General features: G+C 38.6%; 1 protein-coding gene across 2 annotated transcripts in view; it reads left to right on the plus strand.

Annotated features, from left to right (window-relative positions):
* Window positions 1–18,810, plus strand: part of LOC109621464 (calpain-11-like) — a 259,165-nt gene that overhangs the window by 143,744 nt on the left and 96,611 nt on the right. For both annotated transcript variants that reach the window (XM_062856505.1, XM_062856503.1), the window contains exon 2: window positions 584–622. In XM_062856505.1, coding sequence (XP_062712489.1) covers window positions 584–622 — 39 coding nt within the window. The remainder of the gene's footprint in view (window positions 1–583; window positions 623–18,810) is intronic.

Genomic DNA, 18,810 nt, shown 5'->3' on the forward strand with positions numbered 1-18,810 from the left:
CCATCGAGTTGGTTTCAGTCAGCGCCATGCCGCCACTGACTGACTGGAAGAGAGAGATTGGTCCGTCACCACCGCTAGTTAATTGTTCTTTTTTGGGGTTGTCGGGTGTTGATTTTGCTTCTTTTTCCGTTTTTCGTTAAGACCCTAGGTCGCGGCTTTTTGCAACTTTCTCCTTCTACCTGTTTGGATGGTTGTTTGGAACCCACTACTTAGTCGAGTAGTCGAGTTCGGGTTTATTTGAGGTCATGTAGATTTTGGACGGAAAACAAAAACGCCGCTGGATAGCTCAAATAGTTTGATGTGATGGCTATTTCGTTTGTTGTTTTGGGTTGTTTCTTAATCTTTAAATAGAAGAGTTAATTACTTTCACTACACGTGAACTGAAGCAGCCGCATTGCTTTGAGGTGATGGACAACTGCTTTTCTACAGCAGAATTAAATATTTGGTAATGTTTAAAATTGGGTAGTTCATTTATAACGATTTGGTACAACCCATAATTTGTCGGTTACTCAAATACATTACGACATCAAGTTAAACTATCCTCACATAAAACGTTCCCTTTTTCTCTTTTTTCCCTTTGCAGGTGAATTTTCCGCATACGACAACAAAGGATTCCAAAGCAGTAAGTATACAGTCCGCACAAACACAGCATTCCACTCACCTCTTAAAACCACTCCAAAATCCGAATGTACGCTCTCATGTCCGATCACTTCGTACAACCGACGAGCGAGGACAATTTTCTCATTAGAGCAATTATGAAAATTTACATTTACACATATCAAACATCCACTCGCGCAGCAATTGCGGCAAGTTACACAACCCGAAAAAGGTAGTCATTTCAAACGGTTCCGCACTCTACTGCAGATGATGATGATGGTGATGGTCCGCTTATTTTTTAAGCGGTTCAGTTTCAAGTAAAGTGGTCCGAAAAAGTTAGCAAGCTGAGAAAATCATAGCGCCCTGTCATCCAAATAGTCGTTGCTGCCATCGCATCGTATTACGGCGACCAGTAGCGTGGTCAGAAAAGAAATATAAGAGTTTATGCAACCAGCTGCTCGACCATTCGAGATTATACAACTATGTAATTGTTGAGTTTTTTAACAATTATTTTTGAATTTTTCCATAATTCTTAATAACTATTCATTAAAACATCACTCTGTAAGTACATACATTCTTCTTCTTCTTCTTTATGGCACTACGTCCTCACTGGGACTTGGCCTGCCTCGCTTCAACTTAGTGTTCTTTAAGCAATTCCACAATTATTAATTGAAGGGCTCTCTTTGCCTGCCATTGCATGAATTTGTACATTGTGAGGAAAGCAGGTTCCGGGTCATTTGGCCGAACGCCATTTGGCCGAAAGGGTCATTTGGCCGAATGCCATTTGGCCGAATGCTGTTTGGCCGAAAAATAAATGATGAAATCAAGTGACCATACCACTGTTCCCCGTCTCAGTATACCTCGAAAGAACAGCCTATGATTCAAAGAAGGAAAAATTTTCGATGATATATTGACAGTTTCAACGCCAACTAATCCCTGAATATTAAAACTAGAAAGAATAGCCTATGATAAAAAGAAGGAAATACTTCTGATAATCGTATTGGCAGTTAGAATGTCAAAAACTTCCTCTGAATTCTTTTGACCATGATTCGGCCAAACGGCATTCGGCCAAACGACCCTTTCGGCCAGATGGCATTTGGCCAAATGGCGTTCGGCCAAACGGCATTCGGCCAAACGGCATTCGGCCAAATGGCCGGACACCAGGAAAGCACAGTCGAGAAAATTTTTCCGACTGGAACGGGAATCGAACCCGCCGTCTCCGGATTGGCGATCCATAGCCTTAACCACTAGGCTAACTGGAGACCCCAAGTACAAGTACATACATACATACATTTATTTGTTAAACATCATTAAGACAAGACAAAATCAACAATAGTACGCCACAATACTCGGTTTGTGGCTGCCGCTCTCTATCCTCGGTCGCGCCCAATGCTCGCCAGGTCACGCTCCACCTGGTCCGCCCATCGTTCTCTCTGCGCTCCACGCCTTCTAGTGCCAACCGGATTAGTTGCAAACACCAGCTTTGCAGTGTTGTTGTCCGGCATTCTTGCAACATGCCCTGCCCACCGTATCATTCCGACTTTGGCCACCTTCTGGATGCTGGGTTCGCCGTAAAGTGCAGCGAGCTCGTGGTTCATCCTTCTCCGCCACACACCGTTCTCCTGTACACCGCCGAAGATCGTTCTAAGCACGCGTCGCTCGAAAACTCCGAGTGTTTGTAGGTCCTCCTCGAGCATGGTCCATGTCTCGTGCCCGTAGAGGATCACCGGTCTTATTAGCGTTTTGTACATGGTGCATTTGGTGCGTGGGTGAATCTTTTTCGACCGCAGTTTCTTCTGGAGCCCGTAGTAGGCCCGACTTCCGCTGATGATGCGCCTCCGAATTTCACGGCTCACGTTGTTGTCAGCCGTCAGTAAGGATCCGAGGTGAACGAATTCCTTCACCACCTCGAAAATATCCCCGTCTATCATAACATTACTACCCAGATGGATCCGATCGTGTTCGGTTCCGCCTACCAGCATTTACTTTGTTTTTGAGGCATTCACCACCAGTCTGACCTTTGCTGCTTCGCGTTTCAGGCGGGTGTACAGCTCTGCCACCGTTCCAAATGTTCTGGCAATAATGTCCATGTCGTTCGCAAAGCACACAAATTGACCGGATTTTGTGGAATTCTTTCCCCGGTTGTTGAGCCCGGCTCGTCGCATCACACCTTCCAGAGCTATGTTGAAGAGTAGGCATGGGAGTCCATCACCTTGTCTCAGTCCCCGGCGAGATTCGAATGAACTGGATAGTTCACCCGAAACCCTTACGCAGTTTTGCACACCGTCCATCGTTGCTTTAATCAGTCTAGACAGCTTCCCAGGAAAGTCGTTTTCGTCCATGATTCTCCATAGCTCTGCGTGATTGAAACTCTCGTATGCCGCTTTGAAGTCGATGAACAGGTGATGCGTTGGGACCTGGCATTCACGCCATTTCTGGAGGATTTGCCGTACGGTAATGATCTGGTCCGTTGTCGACCGTACGATCTGGTCCGTTCCTTCCACTCCTCCGGTAGCGGTTTGGTTTCCCAGATCCTGACTATCAGCCGATGCAGACAGGTGGCCAACTTTTCTGTGCCCATCTTGATGAGTTCAGCTGCGATACCATCTTTACCAGCTGCTTTGTTGGTTTTGAGCTGGTGAATGGCATCCTTAACTTCCCTCAGCGTGGGAGTTGGTTTATTTCCGTCCACTGCTGCACTGGCGTCGTCGTTTCCTCCGTTGCCGTGGGCTCCCGTGCCTACGTTCACCACGCCGTTCAGGTGCTGATCGAAGTACTGCTTCCATCTTTCGATCACCTCACGTCCGTCCATCAAGAGGCCTCCGTCTTTATCCCTGCATATTTCGGCTCGCGGCACGAAGCCGTGCGGGATGCGTTGAGCTTCTGATAGAACTTCCGTGTTTCCTGCGAACGGCACAGCAGTTCAATTTCTTCACACTCCGCTTCTTCCAGGCGGCGCTTTTTCTCCCGAAAGAGGCGGGTCTGCTGTTTCCCCTTCTGTTTGTAACGTTCCACGTTCTGTCGAGTCCCTTGCTGCAACATTATCGCCCTCGCTGCGTTCTTCTCCTCCAAAACCGTTTTGCACTCTTCGTCGAACCATTCGTTCCGTCGATTCCGTTCCACGTACCCGATGGTGCTCTCAGCTGCGTCGTTGATGGCTGCTTTCACTGTACTCCAGCAGTCCTCTAGAGGGGCCTCATCGAGCTCGCCCTCGTCTGGCAACGCGTCTTCGAGATTCTGCGCGTATGCTGAGGCGACATCCGGTTGCTTCAGTCGCTCTAGGTTGTACCGTGGCGGTCGCCGGTACCGTACATTGTTGATGATGGAGAGTTTTGGGCGTAGTTTAACCATCACCAGATAGTGATCGGAGTCGATATTAGCGCCACGATAGGTCCTGACGTCGATAATGTCGGAGAAGTGCCGTCCGTCAATCATGACGTGGTCGATTTGAGATTCCGTCTGCTGTGGTGATCTCCAGGTGTAACGATAAGAGAGTCTGTGCTGCAAAAAGGTTCTGGCCAGGTTCTTATAGACGTCGAAATCAATCAGTCGTTGACCGTTTTCGTTCGTAAGCTGGTGATCGTTGAACTATCCGATTGTCGGTCTCAATTCCGCCCCCCTGGCCAACCTGAGCGTTTAAGTCTCCTATGATGATCTTGACGTCGTGTTTTGGGCAGCTTTGTGCTCGCGTTCGAGCTGCGTGTAGGATCCGTCCTTGTCATCATCAGTGCTTCCGGAGTGTAGGTTGTGCACGTTTAGTATGTGAAAATTTGATAACAGTTTCTTCGGCGGAATTGTTCAAACAGATATGAATCTTCTATTCAAAAGAGACGAGGTTTCACCTTGTAATGTCTTCAGAGAATCATGTTTAGATCCTTTCCAGGATATCTCCTAGAATTTTTGCGGCCTTTCACTAAGGATGCCTTATGGAAACTTTTCAAGTATTTTATCAAGGATTTCTCCACAAATTCCTCCCGGGGTTCTTTTACGGGTATCTCTGAATTCTTTTCAAGAATTCTTCACGAGATTCCTTCATTGACAGCTCACGGTATACTTTTGGGATTTTTTTTTAAATGTATACTGGGTTTCTAACAGGGATTCCTTCAGAATTTTTTCCCGGAATTTCTTTATTGGTCTTTCCGGGATTTTTTTACGGAATTGCTTTGAACATTTTTCTTGGAAATTCTTCAATACTTTTCCCAGGAATCCTGTAGGGATACTTTCCGGGATTCCTCCATTGCTCTTTCCTGAAATTTATTTAGGGATTTCCCCTGTGATTCCTTCTTAGATTTCTCCAGGATTTTTTTTTCTGGAATTCCGTTAGAAATTCTTCCCGATGTGTTTCATTATTTTTTGCCGGTTACTTTTATGGCATTCCATCAGGGATTGCACCCGGGATTCCTTCCCCTGCTAACAAAAGTAGCTGATTAAAAGCTTATGCAGCAAACGCATTCGCAAGAAGCTCTTTTAAGCTCTTATCAAGAAAAACTGTTAGTTGGGCCATTGAATCCTACCGGGATTGCTTCGGAGATAAACCGGGATTCATTCCGGGATTCATTTCGAGATTGTTTTACAATTAATTCCCGGGATCAAATCCGAGTTTCTACTCGGGTTTTTCCTGGGGTTTGTTCCGGAATTGTTTAAGGCGTTACTTTCGGGCTTCCTACAGGGATTCCTTTCAGAATTTCTTTGGGAAATGCTTCAGGGATCCTTTTACTGATCCCAATGATCAATTGATTTCACCCATACTCAGCCAAATAAACTTAAGATTTCCATAAGGTCCTATCAGAAGGCCGGCTCCAGAGGCACGTTATCCTCCATTTGGGACATTTGTGCCATCGCCAAAATAATAGCCTATTTCATCATCTACCTGAGGGAAAAGGATGAATTTCATAAGTGCGACCTTATGACGCAAAATCGTCTCACAGCTTGGCTTTTATATATGTTTAGCAACATGATATTCTCAAGCATCGGTTGAATTAAACACGAGCACAGTGATACCGACGTTCATGGATCGAATCCAGTCTGCTTCATTTTAAGATTTTTTTTGCTCTTTTCATAGGTTGATCTTATGAAATTTGTCATAACAAGCACGATCAATTTTCATAAGGTATTCTCATGACATCCATAATTTTTACTTATCGCAAAAAAACATAAGCAATTTTGATGAATTTCGTTAGTTTCTTTCGCTGACTGCAGGTTTCCTTTCGAGATTTCTTAGAGAACCATTCAGAGATCGAAGTGTTTTTTGCTAGATTTCTTTAGAAATTTCATTTGGAATTCCTTCTGAGATTGCTTCATTGATATCCCCGGGATTTCTTTAGGGATTTCTACCGGGAATGTTAGAGTTTGTGCACTTTTACATGAGATATAATGTAAAATTACATTACCATCGTGTAAATTTTCGCTAACCATCGCGTAAACCATCATGGACACCAACTGTTTACGCGACTATTAGCGGAAATTTACACGACCGTAGCGTAGTTTTACATGATATCTCATGTAAATATGCACTAACTCTAGCATTTTGTTTATGTGTATGATTTTTCGCTGAATTTTACATGAATATTTTTTTCTGTGTAGATTATATTAGACTTCTTTCGGAATTCTTTCAGGTATTCCTCCCGATATTAATTCAGATATTCCTTTTGGATATTTTCAGGGATTCATTCAGAGATTTTTTTTTTGAGTTTCCTTCATTGATTTATCTAATATTTTCCATGCGTTTTATTTGAAAATTTCTCCTGGGTTCCCGTCAAGAGCTTCTCCAGGAATTACATCGAGGAATCAGAGTCTCTTACCGAAATTTCTCCATCGATTTCTCCCGAGATTCTTTTATGGATGTCATTCAGTATTTTGGGATTCTTCCAAGAATTTCTCCAGGATTCCTTTGTTGGTTTCCCCGGGATCCCTTTCGGGGTATGGATTCCTTTAGGATTCTCAGCATCTTGAGATTCTTTAAGGGTTTACTTTTGGAATTTGTAGTGATTCCTCCCGGGCTTTAACTTTACATGAGACTTAATTAGTATTAGTCGGACGTAAACATTAGAACAAATGAAATTAATAAGCATTACGCTGAATTGCATCTATCTTGTAAAATTAAACTGCTAATTGCGTTCCGTAATTTTTACCGAAATCTCAACCGCTGAGCGTTCGGTAATGGATTTTTAACGAAATTCTGTAAAAAATAACCAAATTTCGGTAAAATGTTATCGTTTATCTGTCAAACTCTAACGAACTTCGGTAAAATTTGCTACCTTTACCGAATTTTCCCTGTAAAACATACTTAACGGTTGAGATTTCGGTAAAACATTACCGAAGTCGGTTATTTTTTCTAACTGAGTAGGACTTGAAGGATGGAATATGTTGGCAACTCATTCGAAATCAAGTCTTACAAAAAGCAAAATTACGTGTTTAAGCCTGTAAATGTACGTCTCCAAAGACGCCTGCGAGGATTACTCCATGGAAGGATAGATAATTCCTTGATAATGTTAGTAGCATGCAACGCTACAGTTTCTTACCGATTTTGGCAACACGAGATGAATTTTATGTTGCCAAAATGGGGTGTTGCCAGATTCGGTAAAAAGTGTTTGTGGTTTATTTTCAACTTTTATGGTTATTTTGGCTGACATTATAAATATGAACTATTCACAAGTTAGTGAACGCTCCCCTTAGGTGACGTTCATAAACTAGGTCATGATTTGTTAAAATGGTTTTTTTTTTGCAAAAGTTGAATTTTGCTTTTTTTAAGCTAGTTAAGGCTAAAAATATGTATTTTTTGTCAAAAATTGTTACCAAAATTGGGTGTTGCCAAAATTGGTAAAAAAAATGTTGCCAAAAGCAAGTGTTGCCAAAATCGGTAAGGGACTGTATATTTTATTTAAGTTTGTGATCCTCGTTGTATGTTTGCCGCATCTGAAAACAACATAAAAGTTATAACACAGAGAACAGACATCCAGGCTAGAACAAATTTCATTCGGAAAGTTGTGTAAGGATTTGAATCTTTACTCGAGTAAGGTTGCAAACCAATACACGATGACAACACTAACGCCACCAAACACCATATTGCCAAAGTCAGTGGTGAATTGAAACATTTCAAGTGGTGAATAAAATTAGTATGGAAAATTAACCGATTGCAGCGCCACGCTATTGCCACATGTGTTGCCGATTTCAAATGGCCGTTAAATTCCTTACACAGTTTCGGAACTGGACTTGGATGTCTGTTCTCTGTGGTTATAAATTACGTACGTCAATATTGTGGCTTTATTTATTTTATGCAATTCAGTATTATAATTTCTATTTTATATAACTCATTTTGGTATCATAATGGCCATTTTTCCGAACTGGTTCATTATCATTGGCGGAGACAAAGGGGGGCGAGAGGGGGCACTTGACCCCCCTAACTATAAATTTCTGTTTAAATACGCCAAAAAATGTTTCAGAAAAATTAAAAAAATAAATTGAATCAATTTGGGCCAGCAAATTTCATTAGATACGCCAAAAAATGTTTCAGAAAATTAACAAAATAAATTGAATCAATTTGCGCCAGCAAATTTCACTAGATACGCCAAAAAATGTTTCAGAAAAATTAACAAAATAAATTGAATTAATTTGGCGCCAGCAAATTTCACTAGATACGCCAAAAAATGTTTCAGAAAAATTAACAAAATAGATAGAATCACTTGGGCGTCTGAAAAATGAACTAGATTTGCCAAAGTAGTTTTTTCAAATTAAAGAAAATATTTGATTTTGGGTCGGCTGCATTGGCGGAGACAAAGGGAGCAAGAGAGGGCACTTGACCCCCCTAACTATAAATTTCTGTTTAAATACGCCAAAAAATGTTTCAGAAAAATTAACAAAATAAATTGAATTAATTTGGCGCCAGCAAATTTCACTAGATACGCCAAAATATGTTTCAGAAAAATCACTTAATTTCACTGAACTGAACTGAAGATATTTATATATAGGGACTCTGACTTTCTTAGTACTTACTCTGGTAAGGCATGTTTCTCTAGTGATAGCATGGTCGCAATTGCAATTTTGCATAGGGTAATAGAAGTTTCAGTTTTTCGCGTTGGTATTTGATTGAGAACACTATAACGGACGTTTTAGGTTTAGGCTAAATTCTCCGTTTCTGCAATTAAATGGTGCAAACAGCGTGGGTTGATTGCATAATTTGATGTTGTTTGTGTGAAACCTTGGATTATTGTGTTGTTGACTTGGCAAGAAATGGAAACACAGTGATCCAAAATGTTGCTCAATCATCATCATATTAGGCAATTAATCATAATACCCACGCTATTGGCACCATTTCATTGCAGAAACGGAGAATTTATCATTTCGCAATACAAAAATCCAGTTCATCCAAAGTTTTACTCAAACAGCATCAAATTAGTCAAGAAATCATAATACCCACACTATTGGCACCATTTCATTGCAGAAACGGAGAATTGACCTTCTCACCATACTAAAATTCAGCTCATTACTACAAATCTAGTACTACACTGAACGTGCCCCATTATGCGAATTTATATGGCCTATAATTACCATCTTGCATTTGGAAACGATGTTGAAGTTTTTGCTAATTTTGTTTTATATTAGAAAAATAATTTTGTCGCTATAATTTTATTTTCGTGTTATCAATTTTAAGTTAAGTTAAGCGCCTTTCAAAGCTCATTATATAAGTCATAAACGCTAAAAATTGTATTGCATATGGCTCATTGAATCCGGAGATATAACAGTTTAAGGTGAATATATAACGAAGCCACTACTCGAATTTTCAAGAGCACAAATCTGAGGAATTAAAAGACGGATTGCGCTGAAAAGTTGATCGATTGGTCATCACCAGCGGGTCAAATTAGAGTAGTGGCTTCGTTATATATTCAACTTAAAGTTGGCTATCCGCTAATTTTGCTTTTTACTAGAACCTTTTCAACTTCAAGTGAAATAGCCACATCTTTTTTCAGATTTAGACTATAGACAGGCAACTAGTTGATCAACTTACAGTGAAAATTTCAGAATGTTTGATGCACTTAACGAAAAGCTGACCGTATTTTCAAAAGTACACCCATAACATGAAATCCTACCAAGAATTGAGATATGATGTTTTACTAGTTTCTATATTAAAACAATACAAAAATGTGTGAAGTCATCATAGGCTCACTGTATTAACCCGGGAGCGGTCGCGTCGTGTACTGAGTACACGCACCATGAAAAATGCACGCATGTGGTACACAGCGTGAGCGCGGCGTCCCTGCAGGTAGTCAAAGACGCGACTGCTCGAGGGTTAAGAAACGCTACACGGTTTTTGTACCACTACACACAAACACTTTTTACCAAGCAGAGACAAACCAGGTTGCGTCTAAAAATAACTTTCGCTTTGCTTTACCCCACGTCTCCACTAGACAGAAATGTCATGTCATTTTGCTGCCAGAAAGAGAAAACGTAACATAAATGATCAACATCGCTGATTTCGATGCAAACAGCGAGAGAACATTACTGTCATGACATATCTGTTCGGATAAAAGGCAAGACATTTCTGTCTAGTGGAGACGTTGGGTTAGGAACGACGCGCTGATCTTCATGTGCAATTGTCTGCTGGTATTTTTCTTGTAGGATTACACCTAGAAATTCTATCAGAAATTCCACTAGAGATTTCTGCAGAAAACCTTTCGCAGATTCTTTCAGCGATTCCTGTAGGAATTACTCTATGGATGCCTTGAGATTTTTTTTTGAGGAAATCTCTCAGTAATTCTTGGTGGAATTCCTCCAGAGATTCTTTCAGGTATTCGGGAGGGTTGGGGGATTGATACAATCCAGAATTACTCCACAGAGATTCCCTCAGGCATTTCTTCCAAAATTCCTCCACGAGTTATTCTTCTACAAGTTCCTCGAGGGATTCCTCCAAAAGTTTCTCCAAGTATTCATTCAAAGACTGCTTTGTTAATTCATTTGAGGATTTATTCAGACCTTTCTTTAGGAAATCTTCAGAAGTTTTTACAGAGCTTTATTCCTTGGCATTGGTTCAAGAAATATTTCTTGGAGTACCGTATGCGTGATAATGTTTGCACCATCGTACAAATAAGGTACCCATATCACCTGTACACACAATGTCTTGGTTTTTATTGCATGCACGTAAGCTCTAACTCATATCACAGTAGGTAGCGGGTAAAAAATCCGATTCCTTAAGTTTAAAATCTGCACCATGAAGGGGTAGCAGCGGTAGTCGGTACTTGCCCACGCGCAAATGTTAAAAAAGACCTTTCAGGAGTGTTCAGGAGAACCGCAAAACAGTCTTAGACCGAAAAAAAGCAAGGACAACTATCCCCGAAGGTGTCCACTGGTCGTCCAAGGTTAACATGGATAAAGAAAGCTATCGCTGCCACCAAAAAATAAGATTTGGGTGAATTATGGGCGCTCAAAGAGAAAAATGGCAAAGAAATGTGAAATCAGCGACTTAACGGCATGGCATATCGAAAAGGAAAATTACGGTGGCCTTTATGATCCTTCGACCATAGAAAAAATCTTACATTATTACCAATGGCATCCAGGAGCTACGAGTAGCGCCATATAAGAAAGTCTTGAATTTGCCCGAACGCAACCTCCGTTTTTTTTCGATTTCCGAAAAACTATCGATCCATACCAAATTCCAGAATCAATAGTTATTATAACTTTTGTTTGTGTGTCAATGTCTACACCATTAGGCAATATAAAAATAAAAAAATAAATTCAAAAATTGTTAATCTTGACTTTGGCACTACCACGGATACTTTTCGACATTTGCGCGTGGACAAATCACGAGCTAGGTTGCCACTTAGTCATTATGCAAGTGTTAAACTAAGAAAATCAACACTTTTTATTCACAGCCTACTTTGATATGAGTTATAGCTTAAATGCCTGCAAATAAAACCAATACATTGTCTTCACAAGTAAAACTGGAATTTTATTTAACGATGGTGCAAACATTATCACGCATACGGTACCTGCAGAAAGCTCTTCAGTTCTTCTAAAATTGTTTGAGAGTTTCCTTCAAAACATTCTTTTCCTTCAGAAATTTTCGTAGTGATTCCTTGAAGAATTCCACCAGGGCTTTTGTTTTCAGAAATTTCAGCAGGATTTTCACTCATCTAGAGAAATTGTACAATAAATCCTTCGAAGCATTTCTCCTGAGGTGTCTCCACAAGTTCTTTAATTACTTCAGAAATTTCTCCAAGGATTCCTTCAGAAATCCATCGAAAGTTGGAAGAAACTCCTCCAGAAATTCCTTAAGAAATATCTTCAGAAATTTCTTCATAAACTCCACCAAGAGTGTTTTTTTTTGGATTTTTTTTCCTCAATTCCTCCATAAGTTTCTCATGATTTTTTTTAGGGATTTCTTCAAAGATACAGGATCCTTAAGGGATTCCTTAAGAAATTCAAGAACTCCTTCAGTATTTTTTTTTGTGAAATTTCTGAATGAACAGCTGAAAAAAATCTCTGGAGGAATCTTTGAAGAGATCTTTGGAGATGTTTCTGATGGAATAAGAAAACAATTTTAAAAAGAATCATTGTAGGGGTTTCTACAAGAATCCCTGAAGCAATTTCTCAAGGATTTGCTGGAGGAACACTTGGAGGAATTTCTTCAGGATTTTTTAAAGGTATTTCTAGGAGAATGCTACGAAGAAAAATCCAAGGAACATCTTTTGCTGATAATCATAAAGAAATTCTTAAAACTGAAAGAGTCCGTGGAGATATTTCCAAAGAAATTCCTGAAGAAATTTTCGAAGAAATCCATGGAGGAATTATTTAAAAAAAGGTTCTCCAGTCTAATTCCTGTAAAAATCCCTGAAGGTATTTTTGAAGGAATTCCAGGAAAATTTCTGAAGGAATCTCAGGAGGAATGTCTAAAGAAATTTCTGACGGAATAATAAGGAAAACGTCCTGGAAAAACGCTTGGTGGAACTTCAAGAAGAATTTATTGAGATACTCTAGATGAGTTCTTGGAGAAATCCTTCAATAGAGAACCAGGAAGCTTTTTTTAATATTCCTGGGGAAATCCAAAAAACCTTATGAGAAATTTCCAATTCAATTTGTGTAGAAATGGCTAGTAAAAATTTCTGGAAATTTTCTGAAACCGTGGAAAAATTTCTAGAGGTATCCTTGGAGGAAACGCTGGAGGAATTTCTGAGGAAATATTCAGAGGAATGCTACTGGAACACAAGAATCTCTGTATGAATTTCTGCAGGAACCCCTGGATCAATTCTCGCTAGAATCACGGGAGTTAATAATGCAAGAATCTCTGCGGGAATTCTTGTTTGATTTTCTGGATGAACCCCTGAAGTAATTTCTGGAGACTTTACTGCGGGCGTTTCCTAGGGGAAATTTCCGAGGAAATCTCTGGAGGAGTTCCTGTAGAAATCACCGGAATATTTTCTAAATAAAAACGGCTAGCTTACAGAATTTCTGAAACAATCTTTAAAAGAACGTCAGAATGCGAAGATGAACCAGCCTAGGGCTGGAAATCTCAATAAAGAAATTTAAAACTTATGGTTTCCCTGAACAAACTTCTGATTCCTTCAGAGAGATTTTCTAAAAGATACTCTAGAAGACTTTCTGAAGTAATCCCTGGCGAAGTTTCAGAAGGAATCCATGGAAAATTTCCTAAACGAATTCTTGGATTGATTTCTGAAGAAATTTTTAAGGGCTTATCTGAAAAAAATCTTAAAGATTCCTCTCAGCTGGAAGAATTTCTGGAAGGATCCATTGATTTTTTATTGATGAATACTGGAGTAATTTCTGAAGATATCCATAGTGAAATTTTGGAAGGAATTCATAGAAGGTTTTCTAAAGAATCCCTGAAAGAATTTCTAAAGAAATCTTTGGCGGAGCTTTATTATGAATCTTGGAAAAAAGTTAAAGGGAACTCAGAAGGATGTTCTAAAGAAGTTATTCGTGAAATTTCTGAAGGAATTCTGAACTTTATAATTTCTGAAAGAAATTACTTGAAATATGTTTGAAGTAATCCGTGGGTGATTGTCCGAAAGAATCTCAGGAGAGATTTTTGAAAGAATCCATTGAGCATTTCTTTCAGAAGCTTATGGAGCTCTGGAGGAATTTCTGTACAAGTCCATGGATGAATTTTTAAAAGAATCCCCGGAGAATTTTATAAAGGAATCTATGCAAGATTTTTTGAACGAAATCATTGGAGGATTTTTAAAGCGGGTTACGTACAAAAGGCTGAATCACATAAGGCTGAATGGTCAAAAGGCTGAAACACATAAGGCTGAATGATCAAAAGGCTGAAAGCATCAAAAGGCTGAAAGATATCAAAAGGCTGAAAGATATCAACATGTTGAAAAGTTTTGAAGTTGTAGAGAATCGAATGAAATGACATTTTGGACATTTATGGCTAATCTATTGGTCTTTGATAAACATTTGACTCGACGTTAAAATGATCATAGGAAACAAAAGAATCATTGCTCGAAAGTACATTTGGTCAAACGATCATTTGGACAAAACCCATTTTACGCAAGAGGAAGTATATGACATTCAATCGATTTGACTATTCATCGAATGGACATCTGGTCGCGTGAGCTAACTCTAACTGATGAAAAGACATAACATAATCTTATGGATTTCGGTATCATAATATCTATAACATAGACTTTCTTCAGTATCATATCGGCCAATACCCCGCTAATACTAAACTATGTTCGCTCAAATTGTCAAATGATTTCGCCAACAATTTATTTCCACTCGTTTGAAATATTATGTGTGTCAACTCGGAAACTAGGTTGAATGAGTCTTAGATGTAAACAATTGTTCGGGTAATTCGGGTAATAAGCGGTAGTTGAGGCAAAAACTATTGTACCTAACTGTTTCTCAAAAATGTTTGAACTTTGTTCAGTTATAAATTTATAACGCGTGCGAGCTCTAAATTGAACACTAGCGAAATCCGCGAAACTGAAATGGCCATACCTCCACCATGTTTGCACGGATTTAAAACATTTTGAGCTCATTAGATTTAGAAATTCTTCTGCTATTGGAACCATATCTGAGCGTACCAATCCGGTCAACATGGGGTTTGGAAAATCCGGATTTCCAATCATATGATTTAATACAAAACAGTAACGGAATTATTGGCATGAATTATCGAAAAACATAAAATTGCCTAAACCAATAGAGGCTGATCGTTGGTCCATCAGTTGGTCATTCCTGATTAAGTTTCTCAAGGAACTCCGGGTGACTAAACAGGTTTATTAGCATCACATATCGACAGAAACTATTTCCCCCAATGTTGTGCACATAAGAATTCAGAACCGAATTGCAGCACTGCAGTGTGAACACGTTCAATTTGCATTGAAGTTCATACTCGGCATACTGCGATCAAATATATTTGAACATGCAAATTGAACGCGGCATGAACTGGAAAGGACTGAACCCGTAGCATGCTGACTAACATGTTACCCTGGTATCTGCGATATTAAAATGGTCATATTTGCGCCATTTCACCCTTCCATTTTGGCAATCTTTTGGGCGCTAATTCAATCTCCTTCTATTGAAGAGTAAACCAGTCCGACCATCCTGTGTTTCGAAAAATCTAAATTCCTGTAGCTGTATTTCAATATCCGAGAACACAATGTCGTACCAAAGGATCTATGATGCATTTCCCTGTGACATAACATAATAACGTCCAAACATGTAGATGCGGCATAAGGTTCTAGTCCTAGGAAATAAGACACATAGGATTTAATGATGAAGATAAGCGCATGTGAACTCAGAGTCGAATAAGAACCGAGCGGGCGCTCTTTAGCAGTAAAAGCTCTGACAGGCAAGTTCAATGCTTTGTCGACCAAAAAATTTGAAGTGTTCAGTTCATTTTTGGCATACGTTCTGTTCGAATACAATACTGCTTGAAAGAATAGCCTATTTTATAAGAAGGAGAAACATCTGACAAAACGTAAGCAGCTTCAACACCTGAACTTAAATTATGGTTCTTCCAACATTTTAAAAGAAGGAAAACCATTGATAAAAAAAAAGATGCAGCTATAACATTCAAACACAGTAAGAACAGCCTATGTTCAAAAGAAGGGGAAATCTATGATGAATCGTTTTTAAGGAATATGCGCACGCAGAAGCTCGCTGCATTTTACACATTGGTAAGAATGCCAACACTGAATATATGCATATACCTCAAAAGAACAGCCTATTTTTAATAGAAGGAAAAATCACTCACGGGAGAGTTATTAGTATGTAGATATTATCATCAAACGCTTGGTCGTTATACTGTACTATTTGCGGCCACAATACTTACTCTTCCATCAGAGATTTTTCCCGCTTTTTTAGAAAGGCTGTTCTTTCGAGGTAAATGCATAGATCATAATTTAACCATTCAACTAGGGTGCCTAGTAAACCTTCTTAGCATTAAATTCATTATAACCCATTCGCCTTAGTGGCATTTGAGGCCTGATATCCTTCGGCATAATGACACAGCACCAACGGGAACGACATTTCGGCAAATGCCACTCCGGGGAATAGTATTCCGGAAAATGTAATACCTTGTGTAATATCATCTTTTAAATCATTAAACCCTCAGCTCAGATTCTATAGAGTTCATTATTATGCATATTTCAAGTTTTGGAATTTGCCATGTTTTCAGCCTTTTGTTATTTCAGCCTTTTGTAATTTCAGCCTTTTGTTACATATCCATAGTTTCAGCCTTTTGTATTCAGCCTTATGTCCATTCAGCCTTTTGAAATTCAGCCTTATGTTACCATCCCTTTAAAGCAATCCATGGAATGATTTCGAATGGAAGCCATTCTTTATAGAAGAGTTCTTTTTTTAGTTCTTAATTTCTGGATAAATCTTTTGGGTATTTCAGAGAAATTTCTGAATGAATCTATGGATTTACTAAAAGAATCCCTGAAACAATTCTTAAAGAAATTCTCAGAGAAATGATTTCATGGAAAACTTTCTAAAGGAATTACTAGAGGAATTTTTGTAGGAATTAGTGAATGGTTTTTTAAATGAATTATTTGAGAAATTTCTGGAGAAAGCTCTCGAAGAGTTTCTGAAAAAAATCTGATGAAGTTCATGGACGAATGTTTGAAACAATCCTGCAAGATTTTCTAAAATAAACCGTTAAGATTTTTTTTGCAGTTTCTAATTGAATTTCCGAATAAATTTCCGAATGATTGCTTGATAGATTTCTTGGAAGAACTATTAAGGTGAATATATAACGAAGCCACACCTCGAATTTTCAAGAGCACAAATCTGAAGAACCGAATGTTGGATTTCGCTGAAAAGTTGATCGTTTGGTCACCACTAGCGGGTAACCAATCGATCAACTTTTCAGCGCAAACCGACATTCGGTTCTTCAGATTTGTGCTCTTGAAAATTCGAGGTGTGGCTTCGTTATATATTCACCTTAAAGGAATCCCTTGAGGAATCCCTGAAGACGTTTTCGAAGGAATCCCTGAAAGAATTTCCAAAGAAATATCTCGAAGAATTTCTGAAGACATCGGAGGAAGATTTTTTTAATTAAACCCAGGGAGTGGTTCCAATATCACAGAGGTTTTTTTTTGTAAATATGAGTGCGCAAAAATAATCAATAATCAATTCAGCGGTTTTCTTATATTCAGGAGAAGCAATGTCTAAAATCATAGAGGATATTTTTGAACGTATTGAGGCATTGTAATATTCACAGGCGCAGAATATTTCGAAAAATCATTTTATTAAATTTAAATAGGCGGAATAAAATTTTCTTCAAACTGGAAAAAAGACTTTACTTACAATATGGGAAGCAAAGGATCACAAAGGATTTTTTTCTTCCTCCAATGGGGGCGCAAAAAAAATATCAAAAGGGAAATTTTTCCATGTGGACGCAGAAATATAAATCAAATAGGCGATTTTCTTGCAGCAACAAGAAGGGAAGAAAAATTCTTTAAAAAAAGTATAGGCGACTTTTCAACAATAAATAAGTAGGTAAGGTATAGTGATAATAATGATAATGATAAATGAAGAAATTACTTCATAAAGGCTTTTTATGTTCTTAAGAGAACAAAAAATCTTAAAGTTTGAGTAAAATTATGTTTGGACGAAAACAGGATTGGTTATCATTTTACAAGAAGCGTATTCTCATTCTTGACTATTTTTTAATTTCCTGAAGAGCTGGTTACTCAGTGATTGACTTGGTGTAAACTTGATGACACGTGGTGCCACTGGTAATGCAAATCATATTTGTTTCTTATAAACTAAATTGTCAGTTGCATATTGATATATAAAATCTCCTGGATGCACTGATATGAAACATTATTGAATATAACAAAAAAATATTTTAGTGACGCGATCGAAAATAACATTAATTTGGAAGGTTTCGAAACTTGGATATTAAATTAACAAATACCAGTCAAATAAAACGCATAGAAAGGAAACATTCTAGAAAAATATGGTATTGCAAAAAATTTGCTGTCTGCGCAAAATAGTCTATGAAACTTTTGATCAACATTGTTGCACACTGAGTATATTTTTTGGTCATGTAAAAAACAAGCCGGAAAGTTAAACGTCTTAAGCGCCGCCATGATGCGATAGTATTTTAAAAAGCGCAATTTGTACCAACTTATAACCATGACCAACATTGTGCCTCCGCCAAATTATGAACCGAACTCCATGATTTAAGCTCTTTTAATATGTACATTAGACTGGGTCAACAAAGTCGATTTTTTGGAACAAAGCTTTTTCGATTCATTTTAGCGTCCAAAGCAACTGTGCAAAATTTGGGAGCGATTGGTTGCTTCCCCGTATTCCGCTTTGTGATTGAAATTTGTATGGAATTTAGTATGGGAAAACGTGCTTTTTTGCATTTTTCCCATAAATTGAAATTTTTCGTCTAAAACGATCTAACCATTGACGTTAAAGTATAGCCTAGGATATGCCGAGAAACTTTGCCGAAGACCGCAAAGTGATCCGACACTTGTGAAAAAAGTTATAACGTACAGATTGCCCAGTGGTGCTTAACATTTAACATGTAAAGGAATAACATCAATAATAAAATCTCAATTTTTGGCCTAAGTTACCAGGTGAATAACTTTTTTCACAAGCGTCGGATCACTTTGCGGTCTTCGGCAAAGTTTTTCGGTATATCCTAGGTTATACTTTAACGTCATCAGTTACATGGTATTAGACAAAAGAATTCAATTTATGAGTAAAATGCAAAAAAGTACATTTTTCCATACT

This window comes from Aedes albopictus, chromosome 3 (genome assembly GCF_035046485.1).
Source record: "Aedes albopictus strain Foshan chromosome 3, AalbF5, whole genome shotgun sequence".
Lineage (NCBI taxonomy): Eukaryota > Metazoa > Arthropoda > Insecta > Diptera > Culicidae > Aedes > Aedes albopictus.